We start from the raw sequence: 25,811 nt of genomic DNA, 5'->3' as shown, positions 1-25,811 counted from the left end.
ACGTCTATAAATCTCTGTACAGAATAGAAACTGTTGATCACTAAAAAGACTTCTTCACAACGTGCCAATAAAAGGCCTGACTGCAAGGACCACATCGCCCTTGTCTTCGGGTGCAACAGGCACACAAAGTTTGCATTCTGTGATGCAACAAACGAGCCGGCAAATCGAAAGGCAGCATTGTGCATTTACATAATTATGTGTACATTAGCATATAAATCAAGCATTATATTTGCAAATACCCCCCCTTTCGCAGCATTTGCATGAGTTATCTCCTACAAAAGGGAAGCCGTGATCCATAGAAATCAATTTCTTTAGTCATATTTATATCCTGGCTCTTCAAGGCTCACTGGGTGCTTTGCTTTGTATCCAAGAGGGGGAGAAAAAGTACAAATTATTTACCCACACTCCTTCTGATGACTGCATCATACTCCTCTGGCACAAGTCAATCCCGCCCCTGGCATTTTTTTTTTTTAACCTCTGAAAACCCCCTGTCTGAGTAGGAGGATGAGGAACGAGTGGGAGGTTGAACACAAAGAGGAAGAACAACAAGTATGAGGAAGGGCAATTAAAATTGGAAAATAGAAATCGAGGACACCGTTGTTTGGGAGCAGAGCAATCACATGTTGAGGCAACCCGGTGGTGGTTGTGTGAACTGATTGCTAGCTTCAGGCAGCAACAAAGAGCCTGAAACAGTCAGCATCTGTACAGGAGGTGGCCACAGTGATCATTAAACTAATAGTCACTTAGCGTCCCTGATCTGCACATCAGCACGCACGTTTATACATGCAACTGCTTTAAAGTTACAGTATATACAGTATATTCAAATAGATTGATCCGTATGCTGTTCTCTCCCTCAGCTTATGAGCTTCAGGAGTGCCCTGATCCAGAGCCTTTCCGCTACGGGGCGGTGGTGGGCGCCGGCTACAATGTGGGCCAGTCTATTTCCTTCGAGTGTCTGCCGGGGTATCAGCTAATGGGACATTCCATCCTCACCTGTGAGCATGGCACCACCCGCAACTGGGACCACCCTTTCCCTCGCTGTGAAGGTGAGGGATGTGAGATTTGTCGTATCGATACCCCAATAATATGCAAATTGAACTCATTTATTCATGTGAACACTAGTCCTATAAACTATTGGCTGGTTATACTGCTATTAGATCATTAGTGCAAAGTGCGGCTACGGAGACAATGATTATCTATTATGAATTTAAACTGAATTATCATCCCCCATTAATGAAGCAAAGCATTCTTCAATGGAAATCAATAGTGTGCTAAAGGGGAATGGAGACAAATAAAAGATGAATAAAAGAGGGGCTAAATTGAAAAGAAAAGTAATGGGTGCTCTTTCTTTTGCCTCGTCCTTGACCCACATTCTCACGCTCCGGCTGTCGATTATTCAATGAGGCAGGCAAAATTACAGAGGGAGGTGATGGCCATGACACCGGAACTTTGAATGGGAGCAGGGAGATAAATGCGAGCGAGAGAAGGCGCAACAGAGTGAAAAGGCAGGAGGGACTGAGATAGAGTTTATTCTCTCACAGCTTTTCACACAGCTCTTCTTTTGTATTGGCCTTTTTAATTCTAGTGAAAGATTATTAGCTGAGAATATTATAATATTATACCTCTTTGTGTGTGTGTGTGTGTGTGTGTGTGCGTGTGTGTGTGTGTGTGGGGGGGTGTTAAGGTAAGGTTCGGGTAAGGATTCGAGTTAGGCAAGTAGTCCTTATGGTTATGGTTAGTGCAGGTCTTGAGGAAATACATGTAAGTCAGTGTAACCCCCTGACATGATGGAAACACAACTCTATGTCCGTGTGTGTTTATGTGTTGGTGTATATGCATATTATATAAAAGAGATTTATATATTATTAATCATATTGATGTATTTTATATCCCAGTAACATTCGCACACATAATCCATCAATTTATTTCTAGAATAATGCATGCAATGCCAATACATTGTTTTCCTATACCTGTGGAATATGCAGTGATAACATATAGCCTTTAATGTACACTTACCAGTGTAGCAGTCTGCATTTCGACTACACACACGTTCCGTAACATTTCCCACACGTGTACACATTGTTCTATGTATCTGCCTTCTGAAATGGCGAGGAGAAGGTGGCCTGATGCTTCTGACTGTGAGTGGAATTGAATTGGCTTTGAGGCTATGGCCTGGTGCGAGGAGGTGCTATAGCAGGAGATGATGAGATTACAGATACCTCGGTGGTAATGGGATTAATATGCCTAAACACACGCGCACACACTGATGCTTTACATATTGCTCGACTCATTGCAAAGTTAGATTTAAACGTACAACATTTCTCAGTTTTTCTTTCTTTTTATTTTGCTAATATTTTCCTGCACAAACCTACAAAATCAGAATCAGCTTTATTGGCCAAGTCTTTGTGCACATACATGGACAAACATATATTGCTGCTTTTGTTAGCCTATTAAATATATTTTTTTAGCACACCTTTCAGACGTTATTATGTGGCAGAAAACTGTGTTTTAACACCAATACATGATCCAGTATAGCTCACAGCAACCTGCTGCTCAGACTCTCTGTCGCTACAGTATTTACATGGATTGCATTTCCTCTGGCCTCCCCAGCTAAGGGACAAAAGTGTGTTGACTTTTGTTACCTTACCTTACCTTATCTTATCTTACAACTTGGATCACTACTTGCACTAGCAGCACTGCTACTTGCATCACACCACACTGTGTCTACAGATTGCTTTGCACTGTACCCTTTCTTTTTTGTCTGTTTGCACTTCTATCTGCACTTAACCTCGTCTGTCTCATCTCCTCCTTCATCATCCCCTTTCCACCGGTTTTGCTGTGCTCCATTGTGCTTGACTGTTTACTATCATGTGTCTAAAAAACAAATGCAGCACTGTCTCAAGTTTTCTGTTCCCAGCAAACCCTTCAAGCAACAACACACTTCTTACACGTAAGGTTTAAGTAGCTTGCCAGTCGAGTGCAGGAGCCAGAGGTGCAGCTCCACAGAGTGTCCAGGGTTTAATCAGTCGGTCTGATCGATAGCTCATTTAACAGGTGAGCCAGCAGCAGAGTGGCCTATCAGCCACAGGGCTAAAGCAGGCAGCTGTATAACATGAACACACACATAACCTGAGAGAAACAGAGGGATAAAACATGCAGCCTCTGCTTTGGGAATGATCGTTCACCCATAGGCGTCCAATGGTGGGCTGTTAAGATGAATACCCTGTCTGGGTTGCTTGAGATGCCTGCGCTATTGCGATTACCCCTCCTTACTGATTTTCCCTGCTCCACCGCAGTGAATGTGGGGTTTCTCTGAGGGCACCAGCGGGAATGTTAAGCTTCGTAATCGTTAAGTTGGTTAGAACCTCCTGAGTTCCTGAGGAATGTTTGAAATATAGTTACAATTTCCATGCATGAAGATTTGAGTCAGGGTTCCGGGTAGTTTGTATGTGTGTGAGTGAGCGTTACTGTATGTTTTTAACCTCAGGATGTCAGCAGTGTGTGCTTGTTAGGTAATGGTGTTTACAGTGCTGACATCGACATGCTGTTTTCACCTTTCCTGTCACTCAAACACACACACACACACACACACACACACACATGCACGCACACACACACTCCTCATACACATCCTGTACATGTACACGCACCTCAAAAGCCCAGTCCACACTAACCCCCTCGCCTCATTTCCGCACTCTCTCTCTCTCTACTCACCCCCAGTGGGAAAGGGGTTGAGGCCTTATCTTAGCAAAACACTCCATCCAAGTCCCCACTTGCTAACAGGCTTTACTGGCTAATCTTTAGCTCAGACAAGCGCCTGGGCACCAGACGAAGAGTGAAGGAGAGGGGGAGAGAGACACTGAGAAGGGAAGCAGAAGAAGTGGGGGATGAAAAATCCCCTTTTTTCGCCGATTGCGGATGAATTATGCATCTGTCCCGTTGTATTCCTGGCCCAGTGATATATATACTCTGCCTCTTTCTCTCCATTTCCCCTCCCGCCCTCAGTGCCTTGCGGTGGGAACATCACATCAGACAACGGGACCATCTTCTCCCCGGGTTACCCAGAGGAGTACCCGAGCTCAGCTGACTGCTCCTGGCTGATCACCGTGGCCCCTGGCTTCGGCATCAAACTTAACTTCACCCTGCTTCAGGTTCATGGGCCGCACGACTTCATCACCGTCTGGTAAGAAGTGACTGTTCCTATGAAAATTCTTTTTATGAAACATTGTGGATATTTTGTACCTTAAAATATCCGTTGATGTTAATTTTTGATTGTGGATGAGCTGCAACAGTGCTGTCATAACACAGTGGACTCCGGACTTCACATTCTTATGTGTCATTGACGTGTTGTCATTTCCTCGTTATCATCACCACCTCCGCACTGCCTTTTCTTTCAATCCCGTCTTTCAACTCCTCGTCACCCCCTCCTACTTTCCAACCTGTTACACCTCCACCTTTTTTTCCCCCATATCCGCCTCTGTTGCATTGCCTCAGAAGACTGAATCAGGCTCCAGTTAGCTAATCTCTAACTCCTCTGCCCCCTCTTCTCTCTTCATTCACTGTCTCTGCAGCTTTTTTTTTTTTCAAGCGAGTACAGTGTGGCCTCCCACCACATGCATCCCTCATCTTTGTCATCCATTACAGTGGCAAAGGAAAAAAAAATGCAGATCAAAAGCAAACCTGTATTTCTGTTCTTGTGTCATTATTGCTCTCCTCGTCTACACCATTTCCTCCTTGCTTACCATCACTGTGAGACGCATGATTTTATTCTTTTAAAATCCCTAAATAAGGTATGTAGTCCATGGATCTGTAAAAACGTAAAGGATAATAATAATGTTTATTGAGTTTATGTAGGAACTGTAAAGTGAAGCAAATCCACCCTGTTTAAGCTTTTCATGCAATCTTAATGTCGGGAAAAATATTTTTCATTAATTTTATTAAATTACATAACACATAACGCTAACATGCAATAAATGCAATCAGCCATGGGGGGCCAATAAGAGCAGTAGGTAGAATGTGGTTCCCACCTCTTTAAATATTTGTGTATGAGAGAAGAGAGAGGGGCACGGAGGGAAGGTTTTGGCCGGTAGAAGTGTGTGTGCGCTCCTGTTTTGCGTGTTAATGTTTGAATCACAGCGTTTATGTGGAAGGTGTATGTCTTTCTGCCTGACTGAGTATCGAGGGGTAAAGCCTCCTTTCATCGCCTCCATAATGCACGGCGGGCCCTGCCATATGTGCATCCAAAGACAGGATTTTGCATGCACTGTGGTTGCCAGTCCCGGTTGATCCCCTCTCCCCGAGACAAGCTCCAAAGGTCCCAGCTCTCAGCGAGACCGGAGATCTGAATGCCAGCCAACCTGGCAACGTGACGACCACATGAAAAGTCCACATGGTGTGAGGTGACATTTATGTTTCATGGAGAGGGCTGCTTGTAGAAATGTGTGTGAAGTTTCTTTAGTCCATGAAGAGTTTACGTCACTAGGTCAACATGACTTAAGTGAGCCAAAATGTCCACTTTCTATCATATTGTTGCTCTTCTGTGAACGGCCCCTGCTGTGTTGATCTTTCCCAGCAAGCTCATGCAGAGCCAAGATGGGGACTATCATGTTCCCCAGTTTCCAGTTTCCACCGCTGTGTATCTATCCACTGAACTACTGAGCCAAGGAAATGGGCCCCGTAATGGCGGCTTGGCCAGAGTGCTGTCAGGCAGCAGTCCCTAGCCAGCCGTTTCCAGAGCTGCTTGTAATCTCCCATGCCCAGTCTGACAGCCAAAGACAGATGGTTTTTAAACTGAATGGTTGTGGCAGGAATCTGGGAGCTGGCTTAATCGGCCATGCCCACGCCAGGGGACTGCCAAGGCTGGGCCACAGCTTCCAGAGACACTCCCATTGGATGGCAGTTAGCGGGAGCGGCGCAATCCAGACCTGTCATTTCACGCTTATCTGGAATTTTTTACCTTATTTCAACATAATCATCCAGAGCTGCCCAGAGTAATTGCTTTGGATATGATGAAGTGAGCAGCTTGGTTGTACTCCGCTACTGGAAGCTGCTCGACAATAATCTGGCATGTGGCTTTGTTTGGTCACAGAGCCTCGAGATGCTTTATGGTTAGAGACAGAGCGAGCATCTGAGCAGAAACTACTGACGGAGAATTATCATCACTTTACTCCAGTGTGTTGTTATATTTGAAGTGATAATCCACCTGTGACCTTTTTTCCCCTCAGGGATGGTCCACAGGAGACAGCCAGGAAACTGGGAGTGTTCACTGATGGAGAGCCCAATGACCCGCCCAGTAGCACATCCAATCAGGTGCTGATACGCTTCCGAAGTAACACAGAGAAGGGCGGACTGTTTCGTATCAGCTATCAAGGTACGTGTATCATTCTTCTTACTTGGACCTTATTTCTACCAGATATTTTGCACATACTCTGTGCTTGACTCCTTCCGTGTCTTTGATGCTCTCAATAAAGCTTACAGACTGCAGTTCTGCCTGCCTCCTCCCATCATTCCGAACGCAGAGATCCTGATGGCAAGCAAAGAGTTTAAAATTGGTAGGTTGGAAACAGAAATGCACGTCCATGCACGTATAGACACACACAATCACTGCTATCGAGACACTGCAAACTTTTTTTGTGACAGCTGTCCCATCCTGACTTGTGGAACTGTAGCATTCGTAAAGGGTTAATCCCACTGTCAGTTTGCATCGCCCCCGGTTCACTGACTCTGATATTGACTCCACGTCCCATAAGGCAATGATGCTGAATGCAGCCTCACACCCACGACGTAACCCAGGCAGCAGTATAAATGAATGATTATGACAAAATAACCAGAAAGCCGGAGGGATTTGAGGCAGGTGCTCTCATTCTCTCCTGTAGAAGACAATGGAGATTATTTCTCCTTATCTGTTTATTTGCATACCTCCTCGACTCGTTATTATTCAGAGACACAAAGGCAGCAACACTGACATAGTGTTTCATCTATAGGATTCCCAGTGGGGATTTATTATGGAGCTTTTTTCCACTGTTAACTTTTTCTTTCACTGAGACACACAATGGATCATGATTACTTGTGTCATATCCTGCATCCAGACTGAGGAGCACTGTTTGGTGTATGAAGACATTTTGACTTGTACCAATCATATGGATTGTTGCCACCATCTGTGATCTCCCTCGTTCATCTCTCTCTCTCTTTGTTTAGGTGATATTGTGCGCTACCGATGTCTTCCGGGCTACCAGTTAAGTGGAAACAGCATCCTGACCTGCCGGTTGGGGACACACTTGGAGTTTGAGGGGCCTCCGCCCTCATGCGATGGTGAGTTATTGCCTGAGGGCTGAACACATGAAATCTCTATTGCTGAACATCTCCTTCGGAAATAAATTTTCAGCTGATAGCAGCGAAAGGAGATGACATGGTCATAAAAGCGAGGGCCCAAAACACACCAGCAGCACAGTGCACCAGCATTGAAACAATAGGTGCTGCTATTAAATGTTACTAAAAATGTTAAAGCACTCTTAAAAGAGAGCTATTTCTTCTGTAAAGCAGACACTGATTCATAAATAACTCACTACACAGGCCAAAGGGTTTCTGTGTGAGTTTATTTTCAGCAGGGTTATAGGTTGCCAATATCATTTTGCCCTAATCATAGACTCATGCACTAGTTTGAGTTTTACCGTAGTTCTGGATCCCATAGGGGTCGTTCTGCCTGTAGCCATGGAGTCGCAGCCACGTATCAGTTTGGCATCTCTGTGGATGGTTCTTAGCTCCCATGAGGCTGAGGGTGGCTGCTGTTGCGCTCTCTACACGCCGAGATATCGTCCTCCCGGTGGAATCAGTGCTCGCTGTGTTCCCGTCTCACCGCATCATCATAATACTGTACGTCATGTGCGATACATTTCCTCCAGGCAAGACACTGGGTGCACAGAGGGGTCCCTCTTTTTTTCTCTGCTCCAAAATATCATAAAAGCGTCCTATATCTTTCATGCTCTTTCTTTATTTTTTAAAACATCTAGGCTCTTTTTCGTCTGCCTTGCTTTGTCCTCGTTTTGTGTGTGTCACTCTGGGTGTTGTGTGGTGGACGGGGGAGAATTTGATAAATGCAGCTAATTTGGAGTGCTAAACAGGAACAATGTACAAATGCTCTCAGCATGAGGTGAGAAAGGGAGGGAGATAAAAGAGTTAGGCAACAAAAAGAGGGCAATGAAAGGGGAAGAGGAGCTATGTATAGGCTGATAATGAAGATGTGGAACAAAGGACACCCAGTGAGAGGCAGAGCAGAGGAGACCAAAAGTGTCAAAATTCAAGTGAGAGAAAAAAGAAAATCTGAAATCTGGAAATCCTGTGTGTGTGTTTATTTTTCCTTCTATGGAGTCGTGCCGTTTGGCTGCTAACCCATCACTGCAGCTGAAACACGCGCATGCGAAAGCATCCGCCGACGTTCGCTTGTATTTGAATTTTGAAAACATCATGCCTTGTGCACAGCTTAGCCTCGCTAAGCTAAACAAATGTGTGCGCTGTTGTTAAACTGCAAGTGAAAGTCGGTGACAGTTGAATGCGTTTGCTTGCAGTTCGCGGTGCATTTCGGCTGTGGATCTGTGGTTGTGCTTGTGACTTTCCTGGCCCGTTAATTGCTCCCCTTCTGTGGAGAGACACATGATGCTGGGGACAAACAGTCCCTCGTGCAAACTGCCACTTAATCTGAATAGACGCAGACCAGGGTGATGGAGAGGGGAGCCTCAGATTAAAGAGTTTGAAGGAGTCAGGAGTTGAGTATGAGGAAGTTGAGAGTAGAGGAGAAAGTAAGACAACAAACTCGGTGTGAAGGAAGGGAAGAAGACTGGGTGGGGAGAGAGGAGCGGCGTCAAAGATAAACGGATAGGAAGCGACCAGTCTGGGATTACTCTCAATGAGCAGGATCCTCGAAAAAGACAGAATCGGTCTGGAAAAGATGGAGGAGAGACTCCCAAATGAGCAGAAGGATGGCAAGGAAGTCAGAGCAGGACAGGACTTAAAAAGCGAGGCGAGGAAGAGAGATAGGGAGAGACATAGTTGGAGGGCAGTGAAGAGACGAAGTGCACAGCTCATTGAAATGCAGGGGACATGCCGGCTGCAGCTGCACCTATCAAATCACCACTTCTAGCTCTGACAAGCACGTCTAGCTGCCCGCACCCCCCACACACACACGCACACCGAGTGGCACACTCACGCTTATACTGTGTGAACACACACACTGGTCGAGCATGCGTCTGGGTCACACGGCAGTGGATGTTGTCATTGTGAAAGTCTTCCGGAGAGCGGCACTGGAGCCTACAGCTGGTTCTGCAGTGCTGCTTGCCCCTTGGCGCCAATATCCTCTCTCATCCTCCGCATTCCCTCCGTCTGCACTCCCTCCTCCCTCCCTCGCTGTGTCCCTCCCCTGACTCATTGACTCTGTTCTTACGTAACATATGTCCCCTTTATTCCCCGTTCTTTCTCTTTTCTCGCCCTTCTCGGAGGCCGGTTCATAACACAAAACCAAACTGCGACTTATTGTCAAACGGAGGTGTCTGTCTGTAGCTCTGTATCTCCCTGTCTCTCAACACGCCAAGCCACAAGCCACCACCACAGACACACTCAATCTTGCTTTTTCAGTATTTAATCCAAAGGATTGCCACCACTCACCATGGCAAAAGGGGTTTCGCCTCTCTCGTATTTCTTGCCACTGGAGCAGCCAGTTGGTTTATGCAGTATTTGATTAAACAGGCCTGTACTGGACCCACAGCCCTTAACTACATCTGTTGTCTGCTGAGACCACAGGGAGATCCAACATCACACACACATAGCAACAGCATCAGTACAGAGTGTTGCTTGAATTCATTAATGAAACACAATGAGCTCTGATGAGTCAAAATCCCCATGTTTATCCCCCAGACAGATTTCTGGTTAAAACCTGCATAATCGCCCATCACATTATTTTCCCAGCTAGCTAGCTTTCTTCATCCCACTCGGTTCCTTTCGCCTCCCTCCCCTCTCCGGCTCCATCTCCCTTTTTGTTCCCTAGGTAATTTTTTTTGCCCTAGCCCCCCCTCTGTCAGTCCTGCAGAATGGATTACAGCTTCCCCTTTTTCACATCTTCATTGTCATCCCCACATCTCAGAGTTGTTAGGTCCTGATCCAGGCTAATGCTTATGTTGCGGCCCATCCCCTTCAATCAGCTTGTTATCGCTCCTCAGCTTATGCTAATTGGACACCAACATGAGTATAGGCATCGCAACAGCACTACAAGCCTGATACATTGAGGATTAATGCACATGTGCGTCCATACTTGGACACTGGAGTGCACGTACTTTCTGGATGCAGATACGTGTGCCACTGTGCTTGTCTGCATGTTCGCCCTCCACCGCATTTTTTTTTTTTAAACAGGGAAGCTGCTGCATACCATGAACAATTTATACACAAACAGAAGGCATGCCTCATAGATTGCCATTCCTGCTACTAGTTCATTCCATTCCTTGTCTCATTAAAGTGAAATTTCATTTTGAGCCCTATCAGCGCTGATCTCACCTTGTGTGTTGAAGCCACTTTTTTTTTTCCAGCTGTCAGATTTGTCCCCTAATACCCTTTTGTTTACAGCCAAACGGAGTGATGCTTCATTTCAAAGTGGATTAGTTTAATAAGTAGCAGCCTATAGATAAGAGCCCCCGCCTGTCTCTTTCCATCAGCTCCAAGACTTGCTGAGAGCAGCTCTGAAGACACGCTGGAGCTTTCTGAAAGGTCACTGACAGCACACATCTCATCCTCAGAGAATTGATTGTTTAATGAACTTCGCTCTTAGATTTTATATGCCACTTCCAGGTGCAATCAGTTTCACTATCAGTGATGGATTTAAGCCTTTTGACTCACATCCGCTGAGGTGCTTGCGGTTGTAAAAGATTTCACAGACTTGGTGAATGTCTTCTTGGACTCTTGGATGAGGATAGATTACTGTCACTTCTACTTCCTAAGTCAGATGCCAGGAGTACTTTGTAGATTTCCAATTTCCACTTCATTTAGAACATGACGTTCCTCAGTACGTACCATTGGACATACTGCAGAAATAATCTCACCATTCTCTGAAACAGCAATTTACACCCATAAGTGTTTGCAAAATGCCACTTTAATGTTTGTTATTAGTACAATAGCTATATTATCCCACTTAGCTTTCTGTATATGCAAACACAATATATCATTGTGAACAGCTCGTGTTTCTCGGGGTGCCCTGCTGGCCGAGGGGTTTGATTCCAGCTGAGGACCTTTGCTACACGTCATTCCCCATCTTTCTCTCCCCTCATTGCCTGTAATCTCTGTGCTGTCAGCTATTTAATAAAGGCATAAAAAAGCCCCAAAGACACAGTTTATTGACCTCTAGTCACATTGTTTGCACAGTGTTTGTTTTGTCCAGCTCGTGGCGACATTTGGTTGGGACTTGGGACCAATCCCAATACAATGCATAGCAAGAAGCTGTGGCAGACTTATTTGACAGGAACATGACTCATGTTAACATGCCTTTCTGTGAGTGAAAGCTCACCTGACATCAGATTTGCTGAGGCAAACCCCCCCCCCCGCCAGCTGGTTGACCCACCAAACAAGGTAAAACAAATGCAAAGATTTAGCTGGAAATGCTGTTTCGCCCAGGCCGTCTGCCATATTTTTTTTCCCCGTGAATTTAATAATCCCTTCCCCTACGAACACACAGAGGAGAACAAGCCAAGAGACACACACACACACACAGCAGCGTGTTGACACAAACACACGGCCCATCCGCGTCCACAAAAACAAGTGTTTACCCTCGTACACGCCGTCCCACAAAGGAGGCGCTGCTAGAATGTGATTCGGAGCGTTCAATATTTCACCACTGTAATGAAGGACCTGGTGGTGCCAAGTGTTGCCTCACCCTAAGGCAGAACAGGATCCAGTATTCAAATCGCAGCACACAACTGGGGCATTTACACCCCCGGCTAATTTTTCTGCCACACTTGGTTGACAAACACTCGCGCACAAGATGTACGCGCATGCGAAAAGTACCTGGTCACACACACTTTGAAGTGGTTTTTAATCACGTTTCCGGCATCTTATGGTGTTCTCTGTCTCCATTTGTGCTATGATTGTAATCAACGCCTCTGGCTGGTGTTTAATGAGGTAAATGTATGGTTTTGCTGTGAGTTTGAAATGGCCTTTTCTTAATTGTAAAGCTTAACAAGCTGTTGGGGTTGACTTCCAGCACAGCTTCGGTTTTAAAACAGTTAAAAAAAATTATGCATGCCAAAATAGGCCCTTAAGATTGTTTGTGATATACAGTAGAAAGCAGTTAATTTCACAAGAGGGAACATTTACTTTATGTAGGTTTACGGTTTCTTATTCAGCCACAAAAAGCAATCACAAGCAAACAAGACAAAAAGCTCCTCTGTCTATGGAAAGAGTTATTTCACACTCTGCCTCCTCAGCACTCAGCCCCATTAGGTGAGCAGCAAAAACAATAGGAAGGAAGAAAACTATACAGCAGTTGCGTTGTGCCACCGTTGCAGCATTGGTGTCCTTTCATGTCGCAGCTTGTTTTTTGGGAGTTCCGCTGTGTATGCAGACAGCTCCGGCAGATTAAGAGGTTGGCTTCACAAAGACGCAACAGAAACGAATGCTGTGTAACGTCTGATAATACGGGCCGAAACCGCAAGAAAATGTCAAGGGATGTCGTGGAGACATCCCACAAGAACACCAATGGCAGGGTGGATGTGGTCTGCCCAGACGTGCCACAGCAATACGGCTTCCAGGCAGATGTGAGCGCTATAGCCGCCAAGTTAACATCACATTTGTCAAAGACTGACAAAGAGCATAGAGGAGGGAATATGCTCATGGCAAGTCAGTAACATTATATAATATATAAGCCGTTTCCTGGACTGACTTAGCGTGGACAGATTTGTTTCCTGCGACAGCATCAGGACCGGAATGACAATTAGCTTAGCCATGCTTTTAGTCACATTGAGTTGCCCTCCAACAACAATATGGATCTAACCAATCCAATTTGTGCTTCAAGGTAAATTAAATGCACTAAACAGGATGAGCCATTAGAAGTTATGTGCAATTATGAAACCAAAACATAACAGCAATACATAAACAAACCATTATTCCTATAATTCAAGTGAATTCCTCTCTTCTTTCGTCCCTGCCTTTTATTTCTCTCAACAGTGACTTGTCCCATGAATGAGATACTCACAGCTTCCACGGGGGTCATCATGAGCCAGTCGCCAGGCAGCGGTTTCCCCCATTTTGAGTCCTGCTCTTGGGTGGTCAAAGTCGAACCTTCCTACAACATCACCTTCACTATAGAGCACTTCCAGACCAGCCGTCAGTTTGATGAGCTCGAGATCTTTGACGGTGAGTCGCTGTAACTGAACAGACGTATACCAATGGTTAGTATTGTGTCATTGAGTTGCATTATGATCATTTTCAGCCTATTAACTGAGCATCCCGTAACATTCCTGGTGTGGGTGATACCCACTGTATGTAATAATCAGTAGTCTGTTGACCCTACATCCCTACGACACCTCCCCACGCACTCAGTTTCACAAATTAAAGGCTAAAATGAGGCAGACAGCTGAATTTACCGTCCCTAACAAAGCTTTCTGCATCCACTAACAGAAACTCACACCAGGCTGCCTTTCATGGTGACAGAACATCTACATCTGTCTTGTGCATTTGCATGTGATTAGAGGCGCAGTCAGCAACTCTGCCAGGCTGCTCTGAGAAAATGGTGGTGGTACACGCTAGTGTCCCTGATTAGTGCCTTTTGTCTGCTGCAGAGTGGAGGGGAGCAGACATGTTCTAACCTCCAGGCTGCCAAGCCAATTATGGAAAGAAATCTTTTTTAATATTATTATTCTGCACAATTAGCAGCTGAGCAAATTTAGGATTTTACCACAAGTGTAACAAAATGCACAATCCTTCAAAAGCCGTGATTTGGGGAAAATTTTATTCATTTCAAAATTCAGACAGTTTTTTTTTTATATCGATTATATTCTGTTCTATCAATTTGCATTCACAGGGAAAATGCTATCAAATTATTCTCCAGATTTAATTGTGAAGATGATGCTGTTGCACAAACTCAGAAGACGGATTCCTTTTCATAGTTGTCTCCTCTCTCTCTCACCCCAGGCCCCTCCAGACAGAGCCCCCTCCTCATCACCCTCAGCGGTAACTATTCCAACCCACTGAGCATCACAAGCTCCAGCAACAAAGTCTACCTGCACTGGTCCTTTGATCACACCACTAGCCACAAAGGCTTCCGCATACGCTACTCAGGTGAGTCAAGACCAGGCGCACACTAGCCGGAGTTACAGGGTTTCTTCATAAACTCTCGTTCAGTGCTCCATGTAGAATAGATTGACTTGAAGAAATTGATGTTTGTCTTTGTTACATATGGACATTGTTGTACATTCGAGGTGCTTTTGCTTCGCTGTGTCAACAAGACCAAGATTTAGGCTGCCAACTGCAGCTGAAATAGCAAGAAATATGACCCATCGCCATGACAACCCAACGGGGGCGGCAGGCATCTGCAGCGCTCCTCGCTGTGCGGCACAGGCCTGGGAATTAGTGAGCGCTGTTTCTCGCATTGCTTATTATTCTTCTGTTCCGTCCTGCTCCCATGAAGGATCTGTTGGTATACGACACCTGCATAACTCGCTGTGAATTATGACTGTGTAAATATTTAAGAGGCTCCCTCCGTTCTGTATCAACACCACTCAGCCAGATTGACTAATCGTCTCTCTCCTCCTCTCAGTGGAGCTTTCCGTCTCCCCAACCGGATGTTCCGCCGTTTCTCTGCTCTTTTGTTTTCTCGCGCCTATTTTACTTTTTCCTAGCCGGGATGAGTTTTCCCGTAGCTGGCAAAAGTGACAGAGGAGCTAAGCGATGGCTGAGAACCCACAAGTTGCTGTGGTCAGTATGGAGTCGCCTTCTGTAGTACCTTGGTGGGGAGGAAGAAGCAGATGGCACAGGCAGATCCATGTATTCGGCGTTGTTCTTCATCAATTCATCGTTTGTCTCCATGGGCCAGTCTTCCATCAACAACTTGCAGACATCTCCTCTAGCAACTCCCCATCTCTGTTTTCCATTCTCTCTCTCCATCCATTTCTCTATCCCCCCGTTTAGACATGAATCCCTACGCTTACATGTCCCTCCCTTTGTCTGTATCACCATCTCCTTCCTTCTCTCCCTCCCTCTTTCTCCTCCTCCTCCCTATTATCTATTCCAATCCAGTCACCTGCCAATGTAGATCTGATTCCTCTGAGCTGCGGGGCTGATTGCAGTGAGACATGCTGTATGATATAACAGGCAGAGAGGGGGAAGGAGCAAAGAACACAGAAAGAGTGGCAAATGAGTTAGACACAGATAGGAGCGAACAATTGAACTGTGGAGCCGCCAGTCAGCGAGACTGACAGGAGGAGGCCTTGCCAAGGAACTTAGAGTAGCTCAGTCGGCATATTACATACTGTTGGATTTAAACATTGGCTTTTCTGCTCCTTACCCATGTAACCATCAATGGGTGATTAATGAGGATTTATCCCTTGATGATTGTAGAGAGGACAAACTTGAATGCCACACTTCAGAGAACAACCAAAGCCTGAAGTACACCTACTACCAGTCATCTACTAAGAAATCTAACATCTTCCTCAGTGAACCTCAGTGTCAAGTTCCATGAAAAATCAGTTTTTATCTCTTCAGTGCCACAAAGTGGTTTGTCAGATCACTGGAAAAGTCTCACACTCTGTCTCGCCGGAACAATTTCTGTGAGACATCTCATAAATGCTGAATACATATTACACAGCTGACGTGGGTTTAAGTTTTTATACTGTAAGAGAGTTTTATCTGATTGTGTGGCACTAAAAATTCCCACCGCCTTGAAAGAGAGGCCATTGCCACATGTGAGTGGTTTGAGTCGGAATTACCATTTTTATAGGACTGTAAAGTGGTCACAGTAATTTAGCATAATGGATAATATGCTTTTTTGCGTCCATGGTCCACTTCCATCCTAATCTCCCCCCACAATATTCTGTGTATATACGTTCTGTTGCATCACAATATTTTCTTATAAGTCTTCGCAATATGTGTTCTTCCCCAGCAGTTGAGTAGTAATGTCATGTTATTGCGAGATCTGGAAAATGCAGTTCAGGCCTGAGTCCTCATTCTTTGGGAACCATGGACCTGTTGCAGACACCATTTGGGATGATAAATGATTATTGCAGCCACCAATTTAGCCAACAAACAAAAACAGATACTTTGTTCCTGCTATTATGTATCCATCACTTTTATGATCCTCCTCTGCCGCCGCTGACAAACTCCTGTTTCGCTTTGTAGAACATTAGTTTCCTTTAATCAATTTTCCTTGTCTCTACTCTGCAGTTTAAAGAGATTGTATTGTAGTGCATGTATTAATACATATCCTCCTTTACCATGCCGGGTGTAGAAGACAGATGCAAAAGAGATCTGGGGCTCTGTGCTATTGAAGGCACATTAATCCTTCAGCTCCTCAACAACAACCCGCATCATCCAGCATCATTATTGGGTTTTTATGCTTGTTGCACTCAATTTTATCAGGATGCATATTTATATCCTTACCTGTTTCTTTTATTTTTTCATAGCGGCCTACTGCAGCCCTCCAGCCAACCCCGTCAATGCCACAGTGCACAGTCTGACAGGCACTAAGCTGGGCAGCACCCTGCGTTTCAGCTGTGACCAGGGCTTCAGGCTTATCGGCCAGAGCAGCGCCACGTGCACCCGGACCGCACAGGGGATCCACCAGTGGAACGCACCGATGCCACTCTGCCAAGGTGAGGCCCCATCACAGCAGCAGGTCATGAGGAAGGACGGAAAACACGCATGCAGAAATTTAATAGACTAGATTGTGTTCTTTTTCATAATTTAATTGAGACAAATCTGCATTCTGGGGCAGGATAGTTTCTCATTCCGAATGCAAATCAACATGTTCAAGAATTTTCTTCAATTAAGTTACATTTCATCATGTTTCAAACATTTTGTACCATTGTGACTGAGCTCATTCTGCATGTAGTCCCACTTGTCAGAAGTGATAAAATGAACCTCAAAACTCTGCAAAGAAAACAAGATTTTAACACTCGTAGCTTAACTGGCGTGCTGAGTCAAAGGAGACATTTTTGCAGCAAATGTATTTTATAAGTTCAGTCGTTCTGATTTAAGTTGATTGAAAAAACCATCACTGAATCCATTTGCTCTGGATCAAAGTGTGATTTCAGCTGACAGCGTGCCATCACCAACAACCCCTCAGCCTTAGGCGTGCTTCAAGGAAGCTCACTTCACCATGCCTCAGAATTGCTTTGAAGATAACGCTGCACCAGATTAATGATATTTGGCTGTACCTGAGCTGAATTGTTTTATATGTCAGTCTTGGCGGTTACAGTCACAGTTATCTGCTTGTCGCTGTGCTAATTTTGCCAGTGATGGAATCAACTTTCAGCTGAGATTGACATGTTGTCAAAGCTTGAACGTATTTCCATTTGAAAATAAACAAAATGAATAGTATAAATGAAGGCATTGCTACTGAAGCAAGATTGATCTGCTTCCATTAAAGTGTGCTTTTGTCAAAAAATCCAAAATGCCATTTTGGAATTTACAAGGCTGCGATGCTGTTGCACCATCTTCACTGATTTCCAATTTCAGTGAGTTCTCCATTTGTTTGCGTTCAGATTGTCTTTTATATTCCATCACAAAAGCATGAAAGAGACTAGTGAGACTCGCTTCCAACCAGATATATGAACAGCATCAGCTGAGGCAAAAATCGAGAGCAGCAGGGCAGCCATTCAGTGTCTGGTCAAGTCTGCACTCGGTGTTATCTCTACATGAATTGCATGTGCTCTCTCTAGACTTGATTGTTTACTGTTGTGCAGATGGCAGCCTGAGCTAATGTTTACTGCACATCAATGCCGGCTCTGAGAGTGTGTTTGCACAGGAAGCCTATTGTGATCTAGGCACTCTGCGCACAAAGATGGTTATTAAAATATACTTTGCTACCTGTGCTTTCACTCTAACCGCCCACATTTCTCCTGGCGTACCTTCCTGCTGCATGCCCCTTTCCCTTCCAGTCATGTCCTGTGGGATGCCAGTGCCTCCGGTCAATGGCAGCATCGTGGGCCAGGACTTCTCTCTGGGAGCCAGAGCCACGTACCAATGTAATCCCGGATTTCGGCTGGCAGGGCCCGTCACCACCTCGGTGACTTGTCAGGAATCTGGGAGGTGGACCCCCATCGAGGCTCCGCCCATATGTGTTCGTGAGTATTTCTCATAAAGTTCATTTAGTTGCAATGAGCTCCAGATATTCCTGGCAGGTTTGATATTAAAACAGCACCAGACTCATGTAGATATTTGATTTGATAATGTTTGTTTCCCCTCTGACCCTCCAGCGGTGACCTGCCCCGACATTGGCCACTCTGCTGTGGAACACGGGAGATGGAGGCTGATCTATGGAACTCAAAACCAATATGACGCTATAATGATGCTCATTTGTGACCCGGGATATTACTACAGGGGTCAACGGGTCATTCGCTGCCAGGCCAACAGCACCTGGAACTACCCAGATCCACGCCCTGTCTGCGAGAGTAAGTGTAAACCGCACATCTCGTTGTTTAATTTTCCTTCAGGATCTGAGGTTAATGTCTTCATTCACGGTAAGAAATGGAAATTTCTCTCCCAGAAACAAAACAATTTGTCAAGCATAAAGAATAATTGTATCCAAAAATGTCTTATTCCACTGTGATATTAAGAATAAACCGTAACTATATAGGCACAAATATTGTAGCCAAAACAAAATAAACAGAAAACAAACAAAACCATTTTCCAAACAGAACAAATTAATATTGTTGATTGTACTTCGACCATATGGGTCATTTGCAATATATGATATTGTTTTCCAATTTCAGTCATCTCCTGCGGGGACCTTGGAACTCCACCAAATGGCAACAAGATCGGAACACTGACTGTATATGGAGCCACGGCCATTTTCTCCTGCAACACTGGATACACCTTGGTGGGCTCTCGGGTACGAGAGTGTATGTCCAATGGACTCTGGAGTGGAACACAGGTCCAGTGTCTAGGTGAGATTTTAAATTCCCAAAAATGATTACGACTCGATAAAGTCCTGCAATTTGCCTCAATAGTTATCAAGAACACCTCTGTCAGACGGTGACTCTCTCTCTCTTTTTCTTCTTCATTCATCCATAGCTGGCCACTGTGGCACCCCGGAGCCCATCGTGAACGGACAGATCATCGGGGAGAATTATAACTATCGAGGCAGCGTTGTATACCAGTGTAACCCGGGATTTCGTCTCATCGGGGTGTCAGTGCGAATCTGTGAACAGGATCACCGCTGGTCAGGACGCACTCCTGTCTGTGTCCGTAAGTGCCCCCAGAGAACAGTCAGTCGTCAATAAAGCTGCGGGTGGTGCAGCGTTTAGCTGAAGACTTCTAAACTGCTCAGCTGAATAGAGTCGGGCTTCAGAAAGCATTTTCTACTAGGACCACTGGTAAGCTGCGGAGCTAACATAAACAACACCTCAGCAGCCCAAAGCTGCCTTTTTCTCAGATTAATGGTGTTGCTGATCAGTGATTTGTAATAAGTGCAGACATAAATTACCCAGGGTTTCTCTTATCGGGTTAGTTTAGGGCCGATACCGACCGCCAACTTAGTGTGATTAGACCTGAGCCTCCTGGTGCTGATCACCACTAATTCCTGTTATTGAACATTTTTACAGCAAGCCCCTGGACAAGCTCCTGCATAAAATACACTGTATGAACCGCCTTTGTCTCACAACACTGTAAACATGCTGTTATTAACATGACCTTGTCAAAGGTGGGGTCATTATTCCAAATGAATACGCGGTATTCCTCTATGGCTGTGGCTTTAGAGTTTGGATCAATGCTCAGTGTCTACATTGAGTGTTGTAGCAGTACAGCTTTGTTGTTGTCCTGATATTACCTTGCTCAGGTGTTTCATATTAAACCCTCAGATCATATTATAACTGCTCTGCACATGTGTAACCATAATTTTCTTTCTCCTTTGGCTTTCCCAGCCATCACATGCGGTCATCCTGGCAACCCCACCTTCGGCGTGACACAAGGAACCCAGTTCAACTTAAACGACGTTGTGCGCTTTGTCTGCAATACGGGATACGTTCTGCAGGGAGCTGTAAAATCTATCTGCCTGGCCAATGGGCAGTGGAGCAACGCCCTCCCCAGGTGTAAAAGTAAGTGTCCAAAAGCTTCATCAGTCAAAGCATCTGTGGTTTTTGGAGAACATCGCGCCTACAGACGGAAGGTTAAATTAAAAAAAAAGCAGCACAGTTGGAAGATATGTGCCTTATCCTGTCAGTAGGCAGTTAATTATACTTAAACAGCAATTTCAGGCCATAAACTTGTGCAATTTGTCAAGTGAGCGAACAAATTACTAATATGGGAGAACAATTTATCAAATCATTTTCTCCTGACACCTCTATAATTTCAAAATTTGTATGTGCATACATCTTGTACAAATATGAGGAAAATGTTCAAATGCATGTTATGATCACAGCACAGCCACATGAACAATGTACAGGTTTAACATTGCAACTCTTATATTTGTATTTATTGTATCGTGCTGTTTGAGTAATTTGAGGGCCAAAGAAGCAGCTGCGATTACCTAACGCACAGAGTGAGGACAGTGTCATACAGCGTGTTCGTTTCCACATCCTCATGCCTGCTGGGGTGTGTCTCTTTTCTCGTGTTCTCATCCATGTGTGTGGGTAGGTATTAAATTACCTATTGTGTTGTGCAAGGTCATATCTTCTGTGACCACAGATGACCCCAATCACAGAGAGAGCGGAGATGAAGCGAAGAGACGCCCGGAGGGAGGAAGAGTTTAAACGATGCATATTAGGGGAAATTGAAATGGAAAACCAAAGAGAGGCCCGGATTATTTAATTACCACGGTCCTAGCCACGTGGTCCATGGAGGTTCCGGATAATATTTACTCTTGATGTTATTTCCTCTTAGCCTAGCAACCTCTGCTACACCCAAAGGCTAACCCGTCTGTCAGGGAAACAAACTTGGTTGATAACCATGCAGAAACAGCCAAAAACAGTCACAGGGTCCTTGAGCTTGTGTGAAAGACAGCAGCCTTTGGAGAGTCGCTTTCCGGCTTTTGCTCAGAATAAGAAGTACCCTGCTCTGCTTTGAATAAGCGAGGCAAGGACTTTTAATTTGGCAGTGTTTTTGCGACAAGCGATGTATCTCGGCACCCACGTCTGTCTCTAAGTCCCCGCTAACTGAGGGCTTTGTGACAGGCACAGAAAGGGCGCTCGCAAGGTCGGGCCCTGAATGTGACAAGGCAGTGACAGAACCAGTGACGGATTGACTTATGAGTTTGTTTTAAATGAGGAGAGAAAGGATTTGGCCTTTTTTTTAGACATCTATGAAGGGATGAGGAGGTTACAAGTCTCACAGGAGCCCTTCTTCAGCTGTTACAAAAAAAAAAAAACAGGGAGACGTGCATGTGGCTGCTGCATGCATAAGCAGGCGAGATTTTTCTCCCAGACGTCCGCCTTAAATCCCTCCACCCTCGTAGCGACGTGATATTTGCATTGGCCTTGTTTCCATGCAGATGCCGATTCGGAGTTGCATTTTGTATGAGCCTCGGCGTGTGTGTGGGCGGGCGTTGGTGTCTGTTTTGATGGCACATTATCCTCACTGTTGATGTTGAGACATAAGTAGCTTAGAGGTCTTTTTGTCAATCAGATTTATCACCTTAATTGCAGCATTCGAGACATATTCGGTGAGGTGTGCTCTGCTGCCTGCCGCGTGCTTCCTCCCCTGAGTCGGAGTGCGTAAGTGCTGGGATGACACCTGCTTCATCCATCTCACCTTAGCCGTAGCTAAGCCGAACCACCGGCTTTTCTTTCAGAGGGAGACAGAGTGCAGCGGATAGATGCAGAGGACAGGAAAAAAAAAAGGTGAGGGTGGGCCAGGAGTCAGTCAGACAAAGGTAATGATTTCCAGTGTCCAGACTGTAACTGCAAGAGTCTGTAGGCTCCGTCAATAATGCAGGGAGCAGGACAGCACTGCCGGCCCAGCCAGTGTCCTATCCCTCTCTAATCACCGCCAATTTGAGTCACGGCAACAGAGCCACAACACCGCCTCCTTTGGATGACTCGTGTGTGTTTATTTGTCTTTCAGTGATAAAAGGCAAGAGGCACAGGACGGGAAAAAAAACACACTCTGACACTCCACTTACAGGGCCGTTACTTGGCAGGAGGCCAAGACGAGGAGAGGGTGACCGGGGTCCCCACTTCTGAGTGGAACAGAGATGAATTACCTCAGCCCTTTTCCCCCTCTCACTTTCATTCTTCTTTTGCTTTCATCCCCTTGCTTCCTCTCTCCCGGCCCACTGGGCCACACACACAAATTTTACCGGGAGGTCAGTCGTTTTTTAGATGACTGTTGGATCGCTTTTGAGCCCGTGTTGCCCGAGCACATTTTTTTTCAAAGCTGAATTTCCGAGCTTGGAAAGTCTCGTGCTGTAGCAGCTCCACTGCTTCAAATACACTTTGTAGTGTTATTATGCGGTAAGTTGTAAATGATGGCACCACGGGTCAGCACTCTACTGGAAGGAATACATTATAATAGGTATTTGGGGGGTGATTTAGCTGTGCTGGCCAGCTTGGGAGCATGAAAATGAGCGAGCTTTTAGGCACATTAGCATACAATGGGTTCATTTTGGCTGTGGCAAAGGCACACTCATGGGGCGAGACTGGCAAGGCAAACTGGGGCATAATGGCTGTATGGGCACTCCCAGACAGTGTTTTAGAAGCCATTAGAGTTTTGGCATCATACTGCACATGTAGTTGTGGTTCACAGTGTAAACTAGACAGCAACTGTTTGCTCTGACTTTGTTGAGGCGGTGTGAGGTTTTGGTTTGTGTCTTGTTTCTGAGAGTCTCAAGATGAATTGGTGCTGGTAGCAGTCGTGGCCTGACATGCTGTCATGAATTTTAATATATTTCGGCACCATCAGGGCCGTTTCCTCTCTAACTCTGTACAGCACCCCCCTCACTGTCCCTCACTCCTCACTCATCCCTCATCCCCCCCCTTCCCCAACTCTCTCCATCTGGTGCTAAACTGACATGGTGCCTCTTCTCCTGCGAGGTCCCCATCCATCACCATCTCTGCACCACGGCGGCCAGCAGGAGACTGGCTCTAATGAAGCAAATGTTTATTTCCGGAGTCTGCCTGCTACTTCATTTGGATTGGGGCGGATGGATGGATGGATGCTGGATGGGTGGAAGTAGTAGATGAGGAAAGGAATGGACAGAGAGAGTAAAGGAGCAGAAATATCTCTGCTTGTAAAATGGGCACGTTCCCTGTATATCTAGAGTGAGATGTATGATATATTATTGTAATAAGATAAAAAGACCTTCCCACTTTTCTTTCTTTTGAATTTTGAATATAACTGTCAAAGAAAAAAATGTTCCAACATTAAATCATCATTTCAAGGTTAAATAATTAGTTAAACTAAACCTTAAATGCTGACACATGATGTATGTTTCTCTCTTCTCCTTTACTCTATTCCCCCCCTCTCTGTATCTCTTCCTCTAGTTGTGAACTGCACAGAGCCGGGCCATGTAGAGAACAGCATCAGGCAGGTACTGCCCAGCGGGCCACATCGCTACAGCTTCCAGACCACTGTGTCATACCGCTGTAACCCGGGCTACTACCTGCTGGGCACCAGCTCCATATCCTGCCAGGGGGACGGTACCTGGGATCGCTCCCTGCCCAAGTGCCTGTGTGAGTACCTCGTGGCTTGGCTGCTGCGTGTATATTTGTTGTATGTACTGAAAGAGAGGAAGAAAAACTGTGTAAATACTCACCAGTCCACCTCATTATTTAAAACTGATTTCCATAAAGCAGAGATCTGTTGTTGTTTTCCTATTTGAGTCTTTATGTTAAACATCATTTTTGTCCCAAATCAAATCATTGCAAACAAGTAGCATTAGTGATTACTGACTTAATCCTACAATTAATTATTTGATTGTTTAGTCTATGAAATATCATGAAATAGTGGAAAATGGACACTTTCCCAGATCCTAAGGTGAAGTGTTCACATGACTTAGTTTGTGCAACCAACAGTCCAACACCCAAAGATAATAAACAGAGACTAAAAAACAAAGAAAAACAGCAAATTCATCACATGCCAGAAGCAGTTTAGCTTAATAAACAGGCTTAAATGATTAATCAATTATCATAATTGTCGACAATTATTTTAGTTAATTTTTTAAACTAATTGATTGAACACCCAAATCCATTTCAAGACAGGCCTCAGTTTGATAAAGTGATGAAGCGTTCTGACAGAATTAAGTTTCTTAATTGGTTGGAGAGTTTTTTTTTTTTAATTAAATGTGGTCTGACACTGTGAAAAGTGCGCTAACAAACATAAAAACAAACATAAATCCAGTGTCATCCAAGATTAACACACTTTATAGTTTTCAGGGTCTGTGGTGTATTTGCTGCATGTTTACCGTTGGCCTTGGGGCAGTTCCACGCGTTCATTGCTTTCTTTCTCTTATCTGTCTGCTCTGATTGGACAGTGGTGCTGTGTGACCGCCCCAGCATGCCTCCCTACGCCCAGATCTCGGGCGACCGTCGGACAGTAGGCTCAGTCATCCGCTACAGCTGCATCGGCCAGCGTACCGTCATCGGCAACACGACGCGAATGTGCCAGCTGGACGGCCAGTGGAGCGGCTCGCCGCCACACTGCTCCGGTACGGAAAACAACACCCAGATTGACTGTGTGACGGTTCGCAAGGATAAAACTGAAAATAACCCTCTTATGTGAGAGTGTTCTATCTTCATGTTCAGGATCAACTTCAATTAAAAGATTGGAAACGGCACATTCAATCTTCAATATTGGAAACTTTGTGCTGGTGTCGCCCCTTTTCTCGTCCTCTGTCTGGCTTCCTGCTCGTAATACTTGATTAATTCAGATGTAATATCGGCACCCGGTCACACTGATGACCTCATAATGCCAGGCCAACAAATAAATAGTTTGGGTGGCAGCTGTTAGCAGGTAATGAGCGAAGTAGGAGGACCAAAGATGGAGCTCAAGGGCAAAGAGAGTGTCCTCCATAAACCTGCTTTAATCTGCTCATATCAGACTAAGGAACAGGGACGCCCACACCTCAGCTGGGTTATGAAGCACTATAAAGACATCGGGCCCCATGCTCTGTCCCCTTACAGCGATTCGCTTCACACCTCAAAACACACGAGAAAGGCCTCGGGGGCGTCCACACGTGCAAATGTGCATCGGCACAAATAAGCACGTTCGCAAAGATGTGACAGAAACATACACAAACATAAACAGTGACAGAAACACACAAACTAGCAGCCACGCAGAGACGCACAAGCCAACAGTTAAATAGCAAGCTGACAGTTTAATGTCACAATTCATGACGTTCATATATATCTCCAGGGGGATTGCTAGTGTTCTCTCAACGGCCAATAAACCTAACCTTTTTATAAAGATTTGCACGACTTTTTAAGCTATGCCATGTTAAAGGGATTCTGACCAGCGCCTTGTAAAAGAAGGAGCTAGAGGAGCACACAGCAGTGCTTAACAGTTTGTGATTGTTTTAAATGGAGGATGTGGAATTATGAAGCAAGGTGCAAACTATATGTTGGGTTGGTTAAAAAGAAAAATCACCCAGTAGTGCACATTTTCTGCATGTTGAACAAATAGATATAATTAAA

General features: G+C 45.1%; 1 protein-coding gene across 1 annotated transcript in view; it reads left to right on the top strand.

The window, feature by feature from the left end:
* Positions 1-25,811, top strand: part of csmd2 (CUB and Sushi multiple domains 2) — a 223,431-nt gene that overhangs the window by 174,993 nt on the left and 22,627 nt on the right. The window contains exons 43-57 of the mRNA XM_041954696.1: positions 858-1,046; positions 4,006-4,183; positions 6,225-6,370; positions 6,471-6,551; positions 7,198-7,311; positions 13,198-13,386; positions 14,164-14,310; positions 16,650-16,838; positions 18,126-18,311; positions 18,444-18,638; positions 18,960-19,133; positions 19,261-19,434; positions 20,109-20,282; positions 23,664-23,852; positions 24,653-24,826. Coding sequence (XP_041810630.1) covers positions 858-1,046; positions 4,006-4,183; positions 6,225-6,370; positions 6,471-6,551; positions 7,198-7,311; positions 13,198-13,386; positions 14,164-14,310; positions 16,650-16,838; positions 18,126-18,311; positions 18,444-18,638; positions 18,960-19,133; positions 19,261-19,434; positions 20,109-20,282; positions 23,664-23,852; positions 24,653-24,826 — 2,499 coding nt within the window. The remainder of the gene's footprint in view (positions 1-857; positions 1,047-4,005; positions 4,184-6,224; positions 6,371-6,470; positions 6,552-7,197; positions 7,312-13,197; positions 13,387-14,163; positions 14,311-16,649; positions 16,839-18,125; positions 18,312-18,443; positions 18,639-18,959; positions 19,134-19,260; positions 19,435-20,108; positions 20,283-23,663; positions 23,853-24,652; positions 24,827-25,811) is intronic.

The sequence above is a fragment of the Chelmon rostratus genome, chromosome 16, assembly GCF_017976325.1.
Source record: "Chelmon rostratus isolate fCheRos1 chromosome 16, fCheRos1.pri, whole genome shotgun sequence".
Classification (NCBI taxonomy): domain Eukaryota; kingdom Metazoa; phylum Chordata; class Actinopteri; order Chaetodontiformes; family Chaetodontidae; genus Chelmon; species Chelmon rostratus.
This window is presented reverse-complemented; position numbering and strand designations above follow the sequence as displayed.